Here is a 23939-nt window from a genome sequence, read left to right on the forward strand (position 1 = left end):
CGACGGACATTATCAGAGACTTCATTCGCTGTCTTTGGAACATTTCTTTATCATTTTGTTGTGATATGTGCCTATAAGTGTGTTTTTACATATGTGTACCCGAGTGTTCTATTTTACATGAACTGCCTTGTATGTTTTACTTTAAGATATGTGTTCAAGTTTCACTCAAGGGCTAAGGAGTAGCCGGCGCCATAATTGTGCGCCAACATCTCCTTATATATCATATCAATAAAAAAAAAACAGTTATACGACGTGCATCTACGTACCTTCGGTTTCTCATGGGTGGTGTGAAGGCAGAGTCGCCGAAATAGTCGGAAAGCACCGACTCCTGTCGCACCAGTTGCTGTTGTAGGGAGGGGGGGGGGGGGGGGGGGGGGGGGGGAGGAGGAATAGAATTTTGAAAAATAATAAACCAAGAGCCAGGTAAGCATTTCTTTTTCAGTGACACGCAAATCCAAACGAACAACCACTGCCGCACCTACATGGCGATATTCTGTGGCTCTATACCTATCGATATTATAGATGTAACTGCTATTATTCGATCAATCCGCATGAAACATCAGGCACTCAGGAGCATTCAAGGGTAGGACAATGCACGGATAAATAATCTATCTATCTATCTATCTATCTATCTATCTATCTATCTATCTATCTATCTATCTATCTATCTATCTATCTATCTATCTATCTATCTATCTATATCTATCTATCTATCTATCTATCTATCTATCTATCTATCTATCTATCTATCTATCTATCTATCTATCTATCTATCTATCTATCTATCTATCTATCTATCTATCTATCTATCTATCTATCTATCTATCTATCTATCTATCTATCTATCTATCTATCTATCTATCTATCTATCTATCTATCTATCTATCTATCTATCTATCTATCTATCTATCTATCTATCTATCTATCTATCTATCTATCTATCTATCTATCTATCTATCTATCTATCTATCTATCTATCTATCTATCTATCTATCTATCTATCTATCTATCTATCTATCTATCTATCTATCTATCTATCTATCTATCTATCTATCTATCTATCTATCTATCTATCTATCTATCTATCTATCTATCTATCTATCTATCTATCTATCTATCTATCTATCTATCTATCTATCTATCTATCTATCTATCTATCTATCTATCTATCTATCTATCTATCTATCTATCTATCTATCTATCTATCTATCTATCTATCTATCTATCTATCTATCTATCTATCTATCTATCTATCTATCTATCTCAATCAATCAATCAACCAATCAATCATCGAAATCAGGCATACGTCTGAAGTGTGCGACTTCTCGGCTTCGGCTTTCTCCAAGACGCTCCGCAAGATATCGTTGGTGTCTTGCAGTTTTCTGTTGGCTTCTCTGCAAAACACGAAACGCAAAAGCTATCAAAGGATGAAGTCAACAACCAAGAGGAAAAAACAAACGAAGCGTCGAAATCGTATTTTTTCTTTTTTTTTCGTAAACAAATTCCTTAACACGCTCGATTGCGGCCAACCATAACGTGCAATAAATAATCGGGCAAGGCAAGAACGATGAGTGAGGTCACTGAGTAAGGTCAAAACATGCGCATATCGAAGCAGCATCTGCCGAGATTAACAAACGTTAAATGTGAGATAGACGCATAAAAATTGGGCTCGTGCTTACACTAATGGAAACAGACCACATGGCTCGGAAATATGCAGCGGCGGCTCCGATAGTGCCTTACTGAAAACGTTTGCTGACCACTTTCTTTAGTCTGATTTTTCATTGAGGCAAGAGTTTGAAGCGTCGTGGTTTGATACGTGGTTCCTCGTAGTGATCATCGAATCAGTTAAGTTTCTGTTGCAGCTTTTACGCTAATAAACTTAACACAACTAAAGATTAAGGTTATGCTCGTCATGTAACCAGTAAAGTCAAATATGTGTTGTATTGATATGACGACGCCAGTTATTGGAAACTATTCGTGGCAATAATATAACACCTTGTAAGAGCGAGGGAAGAGCTAGGTAAGCTTCACTTCTTCTGCAATCTTCACAGGGTGCCACAGCTCATAGAGTTTCCTACAATATTCATCAGAGGGAAATGTGGCGCTGCGATCGTTCATCCACCATAGGAATGGGTAGTGCACGAATTTGCCTATTCTTCGTGCTTTCGGCTACGAACGTAGTTGTCGCTTTGTTTACTGCAGTGTTCTGGCGTTCATTTCGGATAAAAAAACAGAACGTCGTGAACTTCGTCACCAGATTTGAATTGGTGAGCCTAAAAAGGTAAAAGTGGTGAAGTGGAACTGCAGACTTTTGCTGAACTTCGTTTTCCGACAAAGCGAATGCAGACGACGTGGAGCCAAACGGAGCCGAAAGAACGAAGTTTAGACAAATCCGTGTACTACCCATCATTCCCATACTGGCTGAAGCGCCATGCGTTGCAGCTCCCATAGACACTAGCGCCAGCCTGCCCTTTAGTGCACTATCACGAACCCCAATGCCCCAACTGACTTTAAACAAAGTTTCAACTTGTACCGAAGCAATGTTGCAAGGCGTGAACACCAAAATTCCTGTTGTTGGCTGTTGCGCGAAGCAAGAACTCCAACCAATGTACACTACGCGAGAGTATGCCAAGTAGAATCGAATCTTGAGCGTGCTTAGAAGTGACGGTCGATAGGGAAGCTCGATTTGGATCGATTTCCATGCGCTTTGACCCAATCGAGGACAAATACGAATGAGACGACGCGTCGCAGGCGCAAGACATACATACTCTGCACTATGTACCGAAAGACAATCACAAAAGGGGTTCTCACTGGAGGTGCTGAAGCTGCTTGCTGGCGAGTCCTTGTTCCTGCAGTACGCCCATAATGCGCTCTCGTTCGCTGCAAATAAGAAAGGCAAATCGTCGTTTCGTTCGAAGTGCACATTAAATGACGGCGATTACAAAGCATTGCACCATTACACTAAGCAAAGCTGTTTGTTTTACGAGCAGTATAAGATGGTCAAATTCACGTCCCATTAACTAAAGCGCTGTGTCATGTACCCAAATATATGCATGAACAGAGTTTAGTCATGACCATAGCGGCCATATAACACGGTTGTAATCAGGAATGCAGGAAGAGCCAAGTATGGAACGCAACGCTGACAACCGTGGGCGTGCGCAGAGGCGTGCGCAGAGGCGTGGGCGGGGGGGGGGGACTTTCCCCCCTCCATACATTCCCTCTGCGCCTTGTCTTTGCTCTGCGTTATGACCGTCAGGCGAGTGCATAAGTGTACTCCTGGTTTCCGAAAATAAACCATTGCTTGAAGTTAGCGCCCTGGTGTCTATGTGTGCCTGCATTTGTCCTAGTCTTTTTACGTGCGCTACAAGGAACCTAGTGACCGTAACAGCCTCAATGGGAGAGGCCAGGAAGAGGTTGAGGTGCGTTGCAAATTAACTTGGCTCCCCCATACGGGCAACCCTGTGCCCGCCTACGCTGACAACACTCCCTTCACCGTTGAAACTGTACCGCGTCTACCAGTGTTCCAGACCAGACGATCTCCCAATGCAGGGCGCGCGGAAAGGCAGCGCGCGTCCTGCCATCATAGGCGAAATGCAATGACGTCAGTGTATTAGATTTAGGTGCACGTTGCGAGAACCCCGTGCGGTCAAACTCAACCCGGAGTCAACGCGGCATGCCTCAAGATCATGTTGTTGCCCTGGCGTTGTTAAACACCTGAAAAGTACGCCTTCTATGCAACAGGCTGAGGACGCTCACTCACTCGTACAGGGCCTTGCACTTGTCCTCGTACTGAGAGCGAATCTGGGCCAGCTCGCTGCGCGTCAGCGCGACGTTGTTCTGCGTGTCCATCAGACTTAGCCGCAACTGCCGGTTCTCCTGCAGCGCTTCGTCCAGCTTCGAGTGCACCGACGTCAGCTTGCGGTCGTGCGTCTCGTTCGCCCTCAGCCACTGCTCGACCTGCGGACAGCAACAACAACAACAAAGAAAAAAGGCGGCGATGACCTCAGCGACCATACAGGTATATATGTTTGTTTTTATTTCTATTTAACGGTGCTGGCGCGTTTTGTGATGACATGTTTTGCGATGAGTTCGCATGACGGGCGACAGTGGATAGACGGTGACCCATAAACAACAAAAATTCAGCAGCCTGCTTTATCGGGAAAATGGGGGCAACCGAAGCTTGGCGTGGGCGTGCCTTGCGTACTACTCTTCTGTCGTTCTTTTAGATGCGAAGTATCTTATGGCGGAGTTCAATCCGGTGGTGGTGGTGGTGTGCGGCGTGACCACCCTTACTGCGCATACCCTCTCCACACACCTCCTCTCCACTCCCCCTCATCATTCCTCCTGTCCTTTTCCCCTCTCCACTTCCTCTCTCCCCTTCCCCCTCTCCCCTTTTCCCCTCTCCACTCTTCCTCTGAAACGCGGGCTAGACATGCCGAAATTCTCTCCTGCGCAACGCCGCGATGAGCACCAGCGCATGCGCGTCCCTTCCCCCTCTCTCTCCTCTCCTACGCTGCCCCCCTCTCGCACGCCTGTCGACCGCGTTCACCGCTCGCCCTGTGAGAATTCACGGCCAAGCTAGGGGGAAGACAAGACGCGCGTAGCGTTTCTCTTCGCGTTCCACGGCGCGAGGTCGGTAGCATGCCCAACGAACGCCAACGGAACGCGATCGTGCAAGTGCTCCGGCTTCGCATCGCCTCATGGTCCCCTTTAGCGGGAAATGGTGTAATCTTTCTTTCTCATTGCGCAAAGCTCCCTCCTAACTGTTTCCTTCCTCCATGCCGGTAATCAGACCTTCATCCACGCGCTTAGCATAATAATAATATCTGGGGTTTAACGTCCCAAAACCACGATATGATTATGAGAGACGCCGTAGTGGAGGGCTCCGGAAATTTCGACCACCTGGGGTTCTTTAACGTGCACCTAAATCTAAGTACACGGGCCTCAAACATTTTCGCCTCCATCGAAAATGCAGCCGCCGCGGCCGGCACGCGCTTAGCAGCGCAACGCTTAAGTTGCTACAGGCAACAACGACGATCATGCGTTCATATCCAGGCGACAATGATGTGTGACAACGCGAAATGAAGTGACCTCGATAAAAGAACAGATTCCCCTAACAGAAATGGCTGATCACCGATAAGCCCGCAATCGAGAGAGCATCAATTATTAGAAAAAACATGGCCGATACCTTCGTCATAGGAATCGGTATAACACTGAAACCTGCTTTCGCAGAAGTTGTGCTTATTGTGTTGTGATATATGACAGCTTGTACAATGTCTTTTGGTGTTTGGCAGCTATAGCACCGCTTGACGTGGATGAGCCACTACGGGTCAACGTGGGTGCATCTCAATCGCGACGACTAACGCCCATGATCATGATTTAACCGTTGTGGTAGCTGACATCAACACAATGACATCAACAAGCACATAATAAACAATGGAACTCGATATGCACTGCTTCAAAGTGTCGTCAATGAAGGAGAGAAACGGCACGGAGTACGCTTTATAGTAATAGGTAACCTACGCCTGTGCTCATGCATACACTACCACACTGCGCTTCAGCAACACAGGAGGCAGAGGTTCGTAGCCTGAGCCGCGAACGCGCGCTGGCGTTCCACGTCCCGCTGGCCTCTGTATCGCTTCACCAAGACACGAGATTGAGCGCCGGCGCGCAATCTGGGAGTCTATGCTGTAACTGCGTCGTAGCTGAATCGTTTTGTATCGGCGCTAGTAAGTGTCATGCCGCATTATTTCACTTCACCGCTCACAGACGGCGGCACCGCCCCGCCCCGCCTAGCCCGCCAACAGAGAGCACCGTGCGACAGAAAATGTGTGAGCGATATAAGGCGCGTTTGTGGAATGTCGTGCATCTGTATCGGTATTTTTGTCGGTACAGTGCCGGGCACTTATCGTCGCGGACCAAGAGGTCGTAGGTTCGCTTCCCTGCGGGGTACTTTTTCTTAGTTTTTTTTTTTCTTCTCATCCGTTAACTTCAAATTTATCAACGTAATATCCGTGACGGAAATATGTCAGTAAAGTCTTGGTGGACCCCGGCATAAAACACTTTCGAGTTAAAAGGCACGTACAAAATACGCATGTTACCGGCGCAACTTCGAGGGTCGCATTCCTGCACGCTCGTGGGCGCATGGTTTCTCGCGTACGACGCCACCACCGAAATCTGTAAACATCGCGAAGGCAATGACATCCTGGATTGGTGATGCGCTTACGGTAGGGAGACGTTACAAGGTACACAGGACACAGTGTTAACAGGACGAGCGCAAACTTCAACTGGTTTTTATTATTCATGCGTAGACAAATAAGTTCACAAAAACACGTGGAAACACTGCAACCAATGCACATGCGTACCCCAGTTCGAATAAACAACTATTGTAAAGCGGATAAAAGACGACAGGGAGAGAATAGTTTACGAAGCTGCTGTCATGGCATCTCTGGGCGCCGAAACATGCGTCAGCGAGGCATTCATAAAACTATCTCCTGCGGAAATCGAGTTCGTGATGGACGTCACATAGGCGGAGTCAAGTGTACTATCTCTTTCCACGTGTTTTTGTAAATTTATATTTACATGTCTCCGCATGAATAATAAAAACCATTTGAAGGTTGCTCTCGTCCTGTTAACACTGTGTCCTGTGTACTTTGTAACGTCTCCCTACCGTAAGCGCATCACCAAACCAACATGAACCAACTAGCCCCTTTCATCGCATTAATGACATCCTATACGTTAGCACCAGGAAATTGTACGAACCAAGAACGTACCGACGCGGTTCTACTGTAGTTCTCTATTTGTGAGCCCTACGTGCCATGTTTCGTTTTTCAAGCAGTGTCTACGGGCCAGCCTGTCTGGGGCACCGATTTGTGTAGATACAACCTCTATAGATAGCTTGCACGTGACGTCATGAACCTAGCTTCTGAACGTAATGGCACTCCACGATGGCGGCTTTGATGAAAAACAGGTTGCGGTTAACCGGCTTCAGTGTGATGCACGAATGCCTCTGTGCGTCAAATAACTTGCGTGTGATGTTTTGATAACATTAGTGTGACATCACAGACGTCGCGTCCCACCCAAGCTGGTGCTCCCTTACGGCAGTTTCAGTGACGTGAATGCAAGCCACGTTATAGCATATATAGTCCCAAGAACACGTGAACAAGAATTGTGCAAGGACAACCGAGTGACAAGGAAATCACTGAATGGCGAACCTTTTCGAAGAGAGAGACGTGCGACTGCAGTTCGTTCATCTCCTCGCTCATCTTGGCCTGAAGGGTCCTCCGTTTGGCCTCCACTTCCTCTTGCGCCTGCGCCGCAAAAGAAACAAAAAGGAGAGAAAAAATCGCAACATCGTGCAACGATCACCATGCATACGTCACATGCCGATTGCGCGCAGCCAATTGAAGCCGAAACTTCCTGCTAGACTGAACTGTACAAGGCGCGTAAGCACTATTACGGAAATACAACACTTAACCGACATATATATGTGGCACCACTGGCCGTTATTAGTCGTCATAAGGCAACGCTAGCACAAAGCATTATATAGGCGTCGTTTAACCGACACTATAGCTAACATGACCTAGCATAGCAGTCAATTGCCAGCCGTAGCCGATATATTAGCTATACATTAGCCAACAACAGTCCCCCTAGCTATCATTAATTCGTTACTACAAAGAACTACCCACCAGTAGCCAGCAGTCGACTTTAACCTTGATTAAGACAGTACAAGCCAGCGTTACGCTCGTACAAGCATACACTACAGTCGGTCACAATCTAAGAATTAACGTGAGCCTCGCCCACAGCTGTCTGCTACATATCATCGCATGCGCTTAAATCCGAGCACCCTTCGGGTGTAAATGGTAGGCTGATTCCAGCCATACAGACACATGTTGGTGTCGCTTACTTTCGGTCGAAAAATTTAACTTCCTGGCAAATATCGGCAAGGACTCCGAAATCACCATTCGGGAAAACGTAATATCATAAGTAGAGACGACGAACTTTTAATTATTAATATGAGTAGTATTTACATTTCCATTGAAAAAGTACGACCACAACAGAAACCACTTAGCACGATTCTCTTGCACATACGAATGACAGGCGCGCCGCAGTTCTGACGGCGTAGCTTTTGTTTATTCTATGCTTGTCAGCGACTACAGTGCAAATCCCTGCTGGTTGTATGCAAAGAAATGTGATAGGTGAGGTGCTGGTAGCACGCTAGTAAATACGGTAGTCCAGAACAGCCGTCACCATTCGCCCTGCAGAGGCTCCATGATCAATCAGCCCGCTGATAGTAACGCGTCGTTACGTTGCAGACGGACGGATGTCCGGTTAGTCTATATAGCAGCCCAAGAAAGCTTACACGTTAAAATAGCGCACAAAACTGTCAGTATATATTATAATTGTTGGGGTTTAACGTCCCAAAACCACGATATGATTATGAGAGACGCCGTAGTGGAGGGCTCCGGAAATTTCGACAACCTGGCGTACTTTAACGTGCGCCTAAATCTAAGCACACGAGCCTCAAGCACATACGCCTCCATCGAAAATGTGCACCCACCGCGGCCGGGATTCGATCCCGCGACCTGCGGGTCAGCAGTCGAGCGCTATATATCCACTAGACCACCGTGGCGGGTCTGTTCCAGAATTCTACAGGACGCTGTGAATGTGCGCAAACGCCCCCGAACGTGACACCGGTGCCGACAGCACTGACGACAACAAGATATGGTGGATCGTGAGAAAGATATCTACGTCCAGAGTTCACTGCCACCCTTGATTCCCAGCTGTGATTTAAATGACAAGAAAAAAAGAAATTCTAAAAGAATGAAGAAAGAGATGTCCTTCAGCAGCGTATTGTCCTGTTCTACAGCTGATGGTCGTTAATCATTCGACAGCCTGTCGTGCAACGAACTGACCAGCGTAGTGAAAAACGAAACAAGGCACGGACGGAGACAACATTCGAGTGTCACACTGTTTTTCATTTGAGCGTCACGCTAACAACATTCGAGTGTCACGCTGTTTTTGGACACTTTTAGTCGTAGGCGCACGGCTGCATCCACCGCTGCGCTTCAAGCGTTGACTCCCAGTGGCATCGGTGAAGGACGGCGGCATTTTGTCCGACGCTCGGATATACGACACCTGCCCGTGATTATATGTAAGCTTCATCCGACTGAGAGAAGAATTCGCCACAGTAAAGTAGCAAAGCCCTCTGCCGATGCATCGTTGCCCTATAGCATCGTTGCAGTATAGAGATAGAGGGCGAGGGGGGATGACAAAAGAAATCCCACGGTTTCCGTCGGAGAGAAGGCATTGTCTGCCTTGCACGCTTCTTTACTAAAGAAGGGGAATTTTAAAAGGTTCGTTTTTCATTGCTAGACACAACAGTAATTAGAACTGACAGACAAGAAAGCCAAGGCGAGTACAGGGGACGTTATTTGTAGTAATTATGATGCAAATGTGAAGAACGTAATGGGGACGAAAAGATAACTTGCCGCCGGCAGGGAACCGAATTTCTAAATGCACACATATATCCCATAAATTGGACGGGAGGATGACCGCCGCAGTGGCTCAATGGTAGAGCATCGGACGCGTAATTCGAAGGTCGCAGGTTGGGTCCTTATCTGCGGCAAGTTATCTTTTCGTCCACTTCACTTTCTTCACATTTACATCAGAATTACTAGACATAACAACCCCTATACTTTCCTTAGCTTTCTTGTCTGTTAGTTATAACTAACACTTCATTACTGAAATTTTTTTTTCGCCGTCGTTACGGATGACTATGGAGCCTGTGGAGCCGCTGTAGGTACCTTCGAGTATTTCTACTTGAAGGTATCACGCTCGTATCACGTGACACAAGGGCTATCACGTGAGGGCCATATCGCATGTCAGATCACGGAGGCCACGGTCAGGTTCATACCACTTCTCGGCTTCCTCACTGTATAATGACGCGCTCTTTCGCGGTGACGTTACACGGGGCTGTAATACTTGCGTTCGAAAGCCGAACGCTGGCGCCTTACCTTTGCTTTGGCTTGCAACTCGACAAGCTTGACCTGGTTGTCCATTTCTTCCTCCATGCGCCGTAAATGTTCCTCGTGTTCTTTCTTCTCCCTGGTCAAGGCAAAACAATGATTTTTTTTTCCCTCTTGAATCGCAGTTCGTGTCTCGCTCTTTAGGCCCACATGAAATGTATACATTTTACGGTCCATGCATTCACAAGGTGTAACAGCGTAACCACCGAACCTATTGTGGCCTTAGACTTGAACGCTTGCTAGAAATGTCGAGGTGTAGAACGCAGCTGAATTGTTCGTGGACAATATCTTCCGCGCGGAGCAACTTTCGCCGCTCCTTGATAATCCACGTTATCTTATTTTTTGAACTATTGCAAAACAAGGCATCGAGTCTCAGGCTCAGAAATTGATGTAGATATGGCGGCCTAGTGTAATACGGACTTGTGCTGTTGCGCGCAAAACACGGATAAAAGAAAGAACGCAGTGGAACACATGAAGCGAAGTTCACTCCGCTAAGAAAATAGCCTATCTTAGTGACCCGACAACTGTGTGTGTCTGTTGACGTCCTATCGTCGTGTTCTTGCCCTTGCTTTCACGCGAAATGTTGTTTGTTGACAATGTATAAATAAGGTCACGCCGATCTCAGCAATAAAATGTCCGCTTGTATCAGCGCGTTCTTTCTTCCGTCCGTGTTAATAATTATATCTGGGATTTTACGGGTGAAACCACGATACGATTACGAAGCACGCTGCATAGCGGAGAGCTCCGGAAATTTCAACCGTCTGGTGTTCTTTAACGTGCACTGACATCGCGCAGTACACTGGCCTATAGCATTTCGCCTCCATCAAAATGCGACCGCCGTGGCCGGGATCGAACCCGCGACCTTCGTGTCAGCAGCCGAGCACCATAACCATTGTACGACCGCGGTTTACGCGCAACAACACGAGTCTGTGACGAAAAGCCAGCAAGCTCCAGTGGTAATCCTGTTGTAGTTCAGTACGTTTGGTGCGTACTATACAAGTGTCGAGCAGGTGTGAGCAACTCCACATTGAACTAAAGCACTTGTAAGCACGCTTAGATTTTTGTCAGAATTCGCCCTGCAAAGAAAAGCTCAGAGAAACTGATTGATTGATTGATTGATTGATTGATTGATTGATTGATTGATTGATTGATTGATTGATTGATTGATTGATTGATTGATTGATTGATTGATTGATTGATTGATTGATTGATTGATTGATTGAACATGAATGAATGAATGAATGAATGAATGAATGAATGAATGAATGAATGAATGAATGGGTGCTTACTTCAGCCACGTGTTTTCCAACTGGCTGTTCTCCTCTTGGAGCCTTTTCATGTTGTCCAACAGGTCGGCAATGACGTCCTCGAAACGTTCCACGACTTGAGGCTTTTCGCTGCGTTGGAGCTCCTTGTACAGGTCGTTGAGCGTCTCCTCGCTGATTGGTTGGGTGGAAACAGGCGGAAGTGACGCGTGAATAATCCAGGGCAGGGGACAATGGAGAAAGAGAAAGAGACAGACAGATTCATTAGCACGTTGAAAACACATTAAACGATCAGCTATCAATCGCGGTCTATGGAGGCGAAGTAACGAACATGCCTGGAGTTATCCGTAGGCAATTCTCCATAAGCTGTTGGTTAATACGGCCCGATTACAAGCAACAGGCCTGACGTATATTACGCAAGCATAGAGGACGGAGACGTTTCGATGAGCGCCACTGTCCATTATAAGCTACACTGCGCGCGACTTCGTGTCCCTTGCAAGTTCGCCATCAGTACATTCGTCACAAGAATTCTCGCATCCGCCTTGCGACGACACGCTGCTTTGGACGACGTTGAGTACGTCAAAGACAGACACTTTTCTTAAGCGCGTCACACGCGAACTTTGATTACTACCGCGCTTCATATTGTGAATCGCGGCAAGAGAACGTGTACGCATCGTTTGAAAGAAATAACTTACAGGTTCCCGTACGCATTCGCCTGAAGTGACTCGGACGTGAAAGCCATCTCGTTTTTCTTTTTCTGCTCAGTCGATTGTACTAATCGCCCTGCCCCCGGAACCTTTTTGCACCTAGCGAGGTTTTGCACTGCCTCCGGGAGCGGAAACAGTGCAAACCACATGATGACGTCACAAATTCCGACGTGATGACGTCATAGTCGTGATGACTTCATAGGGTGATGCCGTAACATGATTTTTTTTTTTGCATCACTCGTGTTGACGACGACGCCGACGGTCATTCTTCGTGTTCGATGTGGCATCTAAGGCTTTAGCCTTAATTATAATGAACGAAGCAACACAGTATAGGGCTAATCTAAAACGCAGTCGAACAAGACGCACCTATTCAAGAACGCCCGATGGTAGGCTGTCAGCGGACTTTCCCTGGAAAGACGATTTGGTACAAATAATAAACACGCTAGAAGATCTGGCGACATACGGTATAACACGTCACAGGGGTAATGACACGTACAGCAGGCACGACTCACACTATTTGGCAGCCCCATTCAGTCGCACCAGCGCTGGCTTGTTCTTGAAGAGTGCTTTGTCGACACAGTCCACACATCATTACGCCGACATGCAACGCCGTCTAGAAACGTCACGTAAGGCCTCGCAATACTAGGGGAGACTACAAGCTCGTAATGATTTCCCTGAAGCAGGTTCATATGCGACGGTCGTTCAGCTCGTTTCGTTGGCTGACAGTTTTCTACGAGGCAACAGACGGCACGGACGCAAACACGTAAAGTTAGGTCACGACATTACGGTCAACCGTCGACCAAATCTTTCAGCGGTGATCTTGAGGTATTTTGGAGTAAATTCCCATAAAGTAAGCACAATGCTCGTGTTCGCACTTCAATCTAGAGCCGTCTTTGGCCCTGCTGAGCTCGAGAACGCGGGTTCGACTCCCGACCACGGCAGCCGCATTTCGGTGGCAGTAGAATGTAATAATACCCATATACGTGGATTTAGATGCACATTAAAGAACCTCAGGCGGTGAAAATTAATCGTGCGCCCACCTCACTACGGCGTACCTCATAATCGGATTACAGTTTTAGCACGTAAAACCCCGGATATTGTTTGCCCTTGGCAAATCCCACAGCAGCCGTGACACAATCATTAATATAAAATTCATTTATTTGGTTCGCGTGCCAAAACCAGGATATGGTTATGCGGCACGCCATAGTAGAAGACTTCGGATTAATTCAGATCATCCGGGGTTCTTTTAGCGTGCACCTCAGTCTAAGTACACGGGTTGTTTAGCATAACGCTCCTATAGAGTTCCTGTATAAGCTACCTGTAGGTACCTAAATGCGTACTGTCGTTCCCTTACCGAGAAAGCGTCCATGCGGATTTCTTCAACTCCGCGCGCCCCATTGCGTCGTGGTACTCGCAAATGACACCATGCTGCACCGCACTCCGCAAGACTTGCGCCTCGAATGTGAGTCATGAACTGGGAAATTGCGCGCACGTCCACCGCCTCAGAACGCGTAGTATGCACTGAAAGCCTTCCGCATTTCGCGGAGACCCCTAGCGAAAGTGTATGGCGCGTGGGTTCCGTCTTCTTTCAGTTTGCATTCTTCGTGCGCAGCTTCCTGTACTAAAAATAATGTCCACCTAAGGCTAAGACATTTGCCTGTCCTTAATTAAGGCTGATGTTTTGTCTCATTTTTCGGTATGTCGCTTATGTATTCTTGGTCCTTTGACGTCATTTATGACGTAACATGCTCGCGAGTCACCCACAAAAGAACAAGTCGCGGGCAATCGAGCCTTTTTCTTCTCCCCCGGGTGTCAATGGTAATTCGCGCCGCCGTAGAAAGGTGACTGTGCTGCTGCCGTTGTTATTCTGTTTGTTCTCGTTTACGGAAACGAGCTCCTCCGACTGGCATTCGCTTCGAATTTTGACAAAACAAGAGCGCCGGGTGTCAATGGTAATTCGCGCCGCCGTAGAAAGGTGACTGTGCTGCTGCCGTTGTTATTCTGTTTGTTCTCGTTTACGGAAACGAGCTCCTCCGACTGGCATTCGCTTCGAATTTTGACAAAACAAGAGCGCAATGCCGTCAGTAGAGGAAGGTTGTTTTCGTGTACCCCACTGTCGCGACAGTTCGCGGGTGTCATTCCACCCGTAAAACCACTGTCGCCCACACTATTTCGTACTCTGTCGCTGCTTTTTATTGTTTCGGCTTCGACAAACGGGGATATAGTTTAAAAACTAATTGGTCTCTCATAGTTTAGCAACTACATTTGACAAATATATGCTCAGAAGATTAACATGGTCAAATATTACAACACAATTCTGAAGTGCACAAAATACAAATAAGGATAACGAGGCTTCTGTCATATCTGAGTGGCACGGCCTATGCGAGTGTTGTTTCATTTAAGTTCTTTAACAATACGACGCTAAAGTGCCTCAGTGGCTTAACGATTTAATGAAGCCGTATGCGATATATATTAGATTTCATAGTTTACGTTCCTATATTTGCATTGCTTCCTTCAGCGTTCAAAATTCAAGCTTCGGCCATATCGATACTCACAAGCCTCCCCAAAGGGTGCCACGTACACAGTGGTGACGTCCGCAGTCCGTCCGTAGCGGAACATGTATGTTACTTGTTGAACTTCTCACAAAAACCTGTAACATCTATCCTAGTCATACAGCCGCTCCAAACAAAATGTCGGCGTCGCCGTTGCCGTGATGTCCCAAAAAAGCTCACAAGGTCCCTTATGCATTCGCTTAAGATGACTCGAAGTCGAAAGCCAACTTCTTATTTTTCTTCAGTCGATGTATTCATCCTCCCGCGCCCCCCTCCGAAAGCTTCTGCACCTAACGTAGTTTTGCAGTGCCTCCAGGATCGGAGGCATTGCTAGTTTTCTGCCCCGCACCAGGTTTTACACTGCCTCCGTGATCAGAGGCAGTGCAAAGCGACGATGTCATGTGAAGACGTCATCATGTGACGTCATGAAGATGTCACAAATTTTGGCAATCTGTGATGTCACTATGACGTCATATGGTGACGTCATCACGTGATGATGATTTTTTTTCAAGCACTCCTGTCGACACCGCCGAAGCGGGACGCCGACGGTCGATTTTCGCGTTTGACGAGGCACCTACGGCTTTCGCCCTAATAAACTCCGATTTCGATGAGAATGTGCTGGGCCATGTCGTGGAGAGCGAAGGCAATAAGCATGCGAGGACAAGGCGAAAAGGACGATGGCAAAGTGCTCAGCGTTTCCGCGCGCACCCGATCAAGTCCACGCTTCACTGCAACCGGGACAGAACAGCGTCCCTCTCGTCCTCTGGACCGGCCGTGGTGTACCGCGCGGCCGAATGCACACGCGGACCGCGCACAGTACAATATACGTCCGTAGTCATCCGCTGCGCTTGCCGGGACAAAGGGCGAGCCGAAAAGACCGTTCGATTCAATAAGCACTTTCAATTCCGGCACGCGTAGTGTTGCAGGTCCTGTTAGTCGTGTTTAGAAATAGAAGCACAGTTCAAACAGCGAGACCAGTGACAGCACGATGCCTTTGGTACATCACTTTGGTACATCTATATAAAGTATATAATTAATTGTTGGGGTTTAACGTCTCAAAACCAAGATATGATTATGAGGGACGCCGTAGTGGAGGGCTCCGGAAATTTCGACCACCTGGGGTTCTTTAACGTGCACCTAAATCTAAGCACACGGGCCTCAAGCATTCTCGCCTCCATCGAAAATGCGGCCGCCGCGTCCGGGATTCGATCCCACGACCTTCGGGTCAGCTGTCGAGCTTTGGTACATCTAATAATAATATCTGGGGTTTAACGTCCCAAAACCAAGATATGATTATGAGAGACGCCGTAGTGGAGGGCTCCGGAAATTTCGACCACCTGGGGTTCTTTAACGTGCACCTAAATCTAAGTACACGGGCCTCAAACATTTTCGCCTCCATCGAAAATGCAGCCGCCGCGGCCGGGATTCGATCCCGCGACCTTCGGGTCAGCAGTCGAGCGCCATAACCACTAGACCACCGTGGCGGGGCAGCTTTGGTACATCTGAAGCGCCGTTGTTAGAAGGCTTCAGCAACAGGCGTTGCATTTTGTATCTTCGGTCGGCATCTCTCACAGTACGAGGTCACCGTGACATGTCCGCCTGAGTGCTAAGTGGTTACGGTGCTCGGCTGCTGACCCGAAAGTCGCGGGATCGTTCCCGGCCACTCCGGCGGTCGCACTGGCGGCGGTCGCATTTCGATGGAGGCGAAATCCTCGAGGCACGTGTACTGTGCGATGTCAGTGAAGGTTAAAAAAATCACAGCATATCCACGGAGTGAATGATGATGAGTGGGCGAAGCTGCGGAGATTCATCGGTAAACCGTGAATCTTCCGTGAATTCTGCCCAGTACATCATCACCGACGTGAGATCGAGCGCGATTATACTAAAGGTTCGATGAGAGTTATGACGACTTACAGCTCACTTTAATTTTACATGTACGCTGTGAATTTTCATTGTTTAGAAAACCATTGCTTTAGAAAACATCTCGCGTCTTTCGTTAAGCAGCTGGCGTCTTTTCGTTTTGCTTTAGAAACATCTGGCGTCTTTTCGTTTTGCTTTTAGAAAACATCTGGCGTCTTTCGTTGGTTTATTTCATCATCAATCAACGGCGTTTTGAACAAAATTTTTATTGTTTAATCACGCACAGGAGAAATCTCACCAGGCACTACCTTGGAGGTAAACAATGACTGCTAATGGGAATGAGAGACAGAAGAAGTCGGCTTTTAGCTAACACACTTCTACTAACGTTTCCTACTGGAACATGCCAATGGCTGCTAATGGGGAAAGAGAGACAGAAGAATTCGGCTTTCAGTTCACGCGCACGCTGCGAATTTTTTATTGTTCAACAACGCACAGGAGAAATCTCCCACCGGCACCACCTTGGAGGTCAAGATCTGGTACTAGCGTTACGACTGGTTACGCACTACGAGGGACAAACGGGTGCCGCTTTAAGAAGCTTCGCCCCTAAAAAACACTGTACGGCCGAAACTTCCGAAGCTGTCCACTATACGGCGTGCCTCACAATCATTTCGTAGGTTTGCCACGTAAAACTCTAGATATTACAGACACCGCGACAGGTGTGCCTATGCAGTTCCCTACAAAAGCCAGCGCGTCGTACCAACTGTTCCGATCTTAAGCGCGCGGCATTTTTGCTACTTAGGTGTTTAATTTAGTCAGAAACGGCACATCACTCAGCAGCACGTAGGTGCGCTCAGGAAGACGTGCCAATTCGAACAGAAATAAACGAGAGGTACGCACCCTCAGTTTCTTTTTGTTTTTGCGTCCACTTGTTCATGAACACGCGCGCTGACAATGTCAAAGCGATCTTGTTTACAAACATGAATGACGTGAAGAAAAGGAAGTGCCGACGCATATGGCAACCAGAAAAGTGAGCGAATGATTGACCTGACACTTCCATCCTTCGTGTCTCACATCGTTTTGTTTGAACATATCTGCCTCGTGTAACTTTTCAAGACACTTCCTCCTCACGCCTGCGACCCCACTCTCAAGTATTAATGATGTCATCTGACGAAAATGCCACCAGCGCAGTTAATTTTTTCTTTATGTTTCCTTTGATTTGTCTGCGCAAAAGCTGCCATTTGCGATTCCGTGGCCTCGTGACGTCACCCGTCTTGCTCCTGCATGATGCAGCGTGCAGTCTAAGCACAGACTTATTTTTTTGTCACACGATGCGGGGTATGGAAGAAACTTACGCACCACTGCTCGTAAGAGCGGCTGGATCACATTGTAAACGACCATGGACACTCACGCATCACTAACACTTTCACATTACGCTCAATACACGAATTACGCTGAATATGCGACGCCATCATGACGTTATATAACGTGACATCACTTAGTGACGTCATCACACGACATCGTCAATTGGTCGAAAGTGAGCCGATCACGGAGGCTGTGCAAAACCAGGTAGGGTTCAGAGCTGCTTTGGGGGGGGGGGGATCATTACAATCTATTGAGGAGAAGACGATGATGGCTTTCGCCTTCGAGCCGTCTTAGGCAAAAGAATAAGGAGATGTGTGACTTTTTTTCCCCTCGTCCAAGCCATTCACGTTGAGGAGAAAATTTAGACGCTTAAGCATCAGAAAAAAAGACGCAGCTAACGAAGATGACGGACTTTTCCTGTGCTTCGTCTTCTTTTTTTTTTTTTCTGGTGGTGCTTAGGCGTCTAAATATTTTCCTCCGAGTTATGTTCCAACTAGCCCAGCAACAAGCTCTTCTAGTTACAAGTCATTCAAATTAAGATAAACAGGACCTACATGTATTCGACGATTTTGTCCCGATAGTTTTCACCTTTATACACAAAAACCGCACGACATCTCGGCGATATAAAAACAACAGGCACCGAAAAACGGAAACGTGTTTTTTTAAGTACTCCAAATTCCAGCCAGGAAGTTGCCGGGACACCTGACGCTGCGCACGTTGTTATTGATAAACATGTTACTGTTTGCAAACATGTTTTGGTTCGGAACGCCTCAGTGCGTACAGGTAGAGCACCGCAGGAATAAACGTTAGAACGTCAACACATAGGGATCAATGACCGACCCTCCAAGTCTCTCACTGAAGAAAAGCAAACCTCGTGCGCCGAGAAAAACACCGACACGCGAAGGGAACCGAACAATCTCCTGCCCTTCCATGGTGCTCTTTAGGCACGCGGAAAAAAGGACGACCAGCCCGCACTAGAGTGACGCTCATGCGGTTCACTAACTTCCTAATACGGATGCCCAGACACCCTCACGTGTGTATGAACGAAATAAGGGGTATTTTAGGGGCGAAGCTCCTTATGCCGTGGGTCTGTCCATCCTCCGTTTGTTTATAGCGTTGTAGTAGCCACCTCTAGCTCGTGAGAAGCGCGCGTTCTGGTATGCAGTAGAAGAAGAAGACGACGTTGACGAGTGAGACTCGCCTGTGTGGCATTCTTTCTTCTTTACTGCGCGCGTTCTGGTATGCAGTAGAAGAAGAAGACGACGTTGACGAGTGACACTCTCTTTGCGTGTTCGCCTGTGTGGCGTTCTTTCTTCTTTACTACGTCTCGTGTTTTCAACGACACCCGAAGACAACATTTCAGAAGTAACGCGCCATGAGGCTCCCTCTTGGCACGCTTTCTCTTTAGCTCGGAGTCGCCAGATGGAAAACAAGGCTGCGGAACGGAGGGCACGGAAGGCGGCGGCAGCGCGCGCTCGCAGGCAGAATCCTGAGGTGAGAGCCCGCGAGGCCGAAGCTGCACGTCGACGCCGCGAAGCAGATTCCGCCGTTCGAGCCCGCGAAGCCGAAGCTGCTCGACAAGCTGCACGGCTGCGGCAAGAAGACCCGCCGTTCCAGCCCGCGAGGCCGAAGCTGCTCGACAAGCTGCAGGGCTGCGGCGAGAAGACCCCGCCGTTCGAGCCCGCGAGGCCGAAGCTGCTCGACAAGCTGCAGGGCTGCGGCGAGAAGACCCCGCCGTTCGAGCCCGCGAGGCCGAAGCTGCTCGACAAGCTGCACGGCTGCGGCGCGAAGACCCCGCCGTTAGAGCCCGCGAGGCCGAAGCTGCACGGCTGCGGCGCGGATCGGATCTTCAAAATGTGAAGGACCATGAAGCGGCGAGAAAGCGCGCGTACCGGCAGGCAGAGCCCGAGGCTGTGCGAGCACGTGAAGTGGCTGCAAAACGCATCAGGCGGGCTCTGCCCGAAGCCGCCGACGCGCGCTTCCAGCGGGACTTCCTTGATAACAGTTTCGGCCATAGTTGCGGTGTGTGCAACAGATTGTGGTTCTCAAACAATCTAGTCACAATATCTTCCATCAAGAAGGACCACGCTCGCGCCAATGCCATCGCCGTGCTGCAGCGTGAGTTCGCTTCGCCCCACTCATCATCATTCACCACGTAGATATGCTGTGACTTTTTTCCGAGGGGCTCGTTTCGTTGTAAGACCCAACCAAACGAATCCAACAGACGCTGGCTAAGACTCCCAGGGATAACACGAGCAGAAATACCCAACGAAGTGAACGGGAAGCGTCTTCCGTCGTAGCACAATTGGTGGAGCATCAGACGCGTTATTCGAAGGCTGCGGGTTCGGATACCACCATAGGCGTGCACACAGGGGGGCAGGGGGGCGGCCGCCCCCCCTAGTCACCCATGAGGGGGGGGGGGGCAAAATCCGCCCTATATCTTGATCCCCCTAGTCACCTAAAAGGGTGGAGGGGGCGCGAAATCTGCCTCGTACATTGACTCAGTCAGTAAAGGGGGGGGGGGGGGGGGGTCCGCTGAACCTTCGCCCCCTCACCCTGATGGGGAACCCTGCGCACGCCTATGGATACCACCGACGGGGAGGGTGATTTTTCGACCATATTAATTCATTTCAATTTACGTCATAATTGCTAAGCTACAGTTAAAGACAAATATTAATGTCACGTAGCTGTGCTTTCCTTGGCCTAATTCTCGGTTAGATTCTCTTGGTTAAATCTCGGATGTACATAGATAGATATAGATAGATATAGATGTCTATACAGCAAACTACTTACACGGCTGAATTGCACGGGACACTCCTTGCCGAGAGAAGTGGGCTTATATTAAAGAAGAGCCCGAGAGGTCGGCTCTGCGCGTTACGTACGAGGTTTCCTTTGAATTACAGTTCCGAAAAAAAAGCAATAAACATTTCCCAGAGCACGTATCTCGGCGATACTCCAGGCCTGAAGCAACAGTCGAAAAAAGAAGCTCTTTGTTTTGTCAAAGCGGCTGAACATTCGTTTCACTAGTAATGCTGCTCCTTACAAAACCCTATGCGCAATTTTATTGTGCAGACGGTCAGAAGCTCGCGACCTTTAAATATCTACCGAGTGCATTGTAATAAACGAGCGCTGCCAAATTTCCCTCCTCCTTTTTCATTCTGACGTGGGTCACTCGCAGCGCGCCGACGCAACGCCAGCCTTTCTTCAGGACGTTGAATGACTCACAGGTATAGGAAAGCCCTCGTTGCAGCTTTGAAGCTCGTGATCGCTGTCAGTGCGCGTAACATATAGACGTTTCATTGTCCCTTTTCGAACCCTGAATGTGAAAAACGCAGGGCAATACTTACAGTGAAAGAACATATCTGATCCCTCCGTCATAGGAATCGGCATAACACGATAGTGAAACGTATCTTCACAGAAGTAGTGCTTATTGTGTAGTGATATATGAGAGATTGTACAATGTATATTCGTGTAGGGCAGCTACAGCACCGTTTGACGTGGATGCACCTATGTTGACGGCATGTCTCTATCGCGACGACTAACGCCCATGATCATGATTAAACCGTTGTGATAGCTGACGTTGTGAACATATATTTGGACACAGCGAATCGTGAACCAACAAGCTCATAATCAACACTGGTAGCCGGTATGCACTTCTTCAAAGCGTCGTCAATTAAGGAGAGAAACGACACAGTGTGCGCTTTCTAGCAATGGGTGACCGACGCCTGCAGCCGCTCATGTATACACTACCACACACTGCGCTTCAGCAACACGGGAGGTAGAGTTCGTAACCTGTCTCGCAGGCGCTGGTCTCGCTCCACCATAAGGCACGACATTCGCCCGTCGAAATCGCGTCCTTTCTGCAACGCCTAATGCAGCAGTTTTGTTAGTCGGTGCTCTCACAACCGAAGCAGTCGGCGGCGGAGAAATCCCGTTAGTGCATGTGGAAGGTGCACTACTACGATGAGCCGACGCACGCTAACACGAAGCGAAAGGCAAAGAACGTAACCAACGTAACGACGTAACTGCGTGAAGGGTGCCTCGGCGACGCCAGCGCGGCCAGTGTACCTCGCTGGTATCGAGACGCTTTAACCATGACCTCCGATATCGCGCGCAATCTCGGAGTAAGCGCTAGTAAGACGGCGACACGGCCCCGCTCCGCCCCGCCTACCTACACCGCCAACAGTGACCATCGTGCGAAAGAGAGAATGTGTGAAAGATATAAGGCGCGTTCTCTGCCGAGTTAGCTCAGTCGGTAGGGCGTCGGGCGCTTGCCGTCGCGGCCGCAAGGTCGTGGGTTCGATTTCCAGTGGGGGATCTTTTTCTTGGTTTTTTTCTTTTTCACCCGCTGGCGTCCATTTTATCAACGTCATATCCGTGACGGATGTACTTGGTGGACCCCGGCATAAAATACTTTCGTGTTAAAAAAAACGAAGACGAGAAACACTTACAGAAAATGCAGACATATAATACGCGCATACCCCTCCCCATCCGAACTTATTCCTACACTATAGTCGGACACAACTTTAGAAGTCATCGGCATTTCCTCCCCAAAGGCGGATGAACACAAGCCAGCACTAATGGGTGCGCACACGGGACTGACGTCATGAAGCGGGACGGCCGGTGGCTCCGCCTTCAGAGAACATCGGCGCGTGCACGAGCGGGACTATTTCTTTAGTCGCGGAGGCGATCGGCTGCCGCGCTTCGGTCGTCTGGGTAGGGCCTCTCCTGACTTCTTTTATCCGACTATAGGCAAATACACCCTGCGCGTATCGTTGTGTCTCCATTCCTATTTTCCCAGTGAGTGCGTATGCACAAATGCATTCTAAAAGGAAAAATACGTTCTTTGTGCGCAAAACGTTTCAGAAAAGAAGACAGATAGGACGTGCGCATGTGCATGTTTGAGCGAGCGGGTACGTACGGGGTATACGGGTGTGTACGTGCGTGCGTTTGTTAATGCTGCACGTATTTATTTTAACAGCGAAACTGTCTTCAGTCGACGCTTCGCCGTTGTCGTTACGCAGCTCGGCGAAAGGAACTTGCCGTTGCGGAGAAGGCGGCCAATGAGAGGCCGCGTTCGGTGCGAGGAGAAGAGGCGGTAACCAATGCGAGGCCGCGGTGGGCGCGAGGAGGAGAGGCCCGGTGGAGACGAGGCGACTGACCGCGGGTATAAGAGCAGGGGTTCGTGTGCGCCGCTCCCTTTCCAAAGATGGGCAAGATTTTTCGTACGCCCGAGGAAGAGGCCGTTCGTCGCGAGCGGCAGCGGGAGTTAGCACGACAGCGTTTCGCTGTTTCAACAGCTTTAACTGCGTGGAACTGGAATTTATTTATTTAAAACATGGTGCAGTCCAAAGACCAAGCAGGGAACAGAAGTGCGGGGGAGGAGGGGGTGGCAATTCCTGCGCTGTATAGGGTCCCTTCGGAACTTCCTGACAAATACAGAACACAAACCATGTCAGGCTAGCTTACTTATTTTAACGTTATGAAGCCTACAGTGAAAAACCGGTGACGCGGCTTACTTTTCTTTTTCGAGTTTGATACTGCTCGTAAGTGAAGTCAGCACACATCGAACGTGTACCCTAAGTGACACAAAAATTTTGTCAATCACAGCTACGTTAATAACGCACAACGTCCGACGTGTGACACCGCACAGCGAGAATTCAAAACATATAAAGAGTTTCGGGTGAATGATTGAAGGCAGAAAAGAAACGTATGCTCTCCGGAACGTCATGTTCTGTAAAATGAAACTGACACATAATAGAGTGCGTTCAGGACGACCACATGCCTACGACGGATTTGTTCTTGTTTTGTTCTTTTTTGTTGAGAGGTATTATCTGTTCAGTTGTTGTTGTTGTTGTTGTTGTTGTTGTTGTTGTTGTTGTTGAACGAAAGAAGAAGAATAGATCAAGGGGCCGACCAGTTCTCCTTCTGTTTTTTCATAACAAGAATAGAGGCTCCTTGATACATTCCTCTTCACGATATCATAATGAGTTACGCTGTATTGGGACGCTCCGTGTTGATTTTGACTACCAGGTTTTTTTTTAATTTATTTATATATGAAAAAAGGATGGGAAGGCAAGGTAGGCTACGTTAGAGCTGGCTACCGCAACAACATGACAGTAGTATTGAAGAGACACAGAAAAACAAGAAAAACTAGAACAAATA

General features: G+C 48.2%; 1 protein-coding gene across 2 annotated transcripts in view; it reads right to left on the minus strand.

Moving 5' to 3' along the window:
- Window positions 1-23939, minus strand: part of LOC119404822 (ras and EF-hand domain-containing protein homolog) — a 115499-nt gene that overhangs the window by 31009 nt on the left and 60551 nt on the right. The window contains exons 3-10 of one of the 2 annotated variants that reach the window (XM_049419027.1): window positions 12367-12408; window positions 11318-11467; window positions 10017-10107; window positions 7215-7310; window positions 3761-3957; window positions 2812-2880; window positions 1307-1394; window positions 267-343 (exon numbers count right to left, since the gene is read on the minus strand). In XM_049419027.1, the coding sequence (XP_049274984.1) occupies window positions 267-343; window positions 1307-1394; window positions 2812-2880; window positions 3761-3957; window positions 7215-7310; window positions 10017-10107; window positions 11318-11467; window positions 12367-12408 (810 nt within the window). The remainder of the gene's footprint in view (window positions 1-266; window positions 344-1306; window positions 1395-2811; window positions 2881-3760; window positions 3958-7214; window positions 7311-10016; window positions 10108-11317; window positions 11468-12366; window positions 12409-23939) is intronic. The other variant, XM_049419028.1, reaches the window with a different exon arrangement.

Source organism: Rhipicephalus sanguineus, chromosome 9 (assembly GCF_013339695.2).
Source record: "Rhipicephalus sanguineus isolate Rsan-2018 chromosome 9, BIME_Rsan_1.4, whole genome shotgun sequence".
Lineage (NCBI taxonomy): Eukaryota > Metazoa > Arthropoda > Arachnida > Ixodida > Ixodidae > Rhipicephalus > Rhipicephalus sanguineus.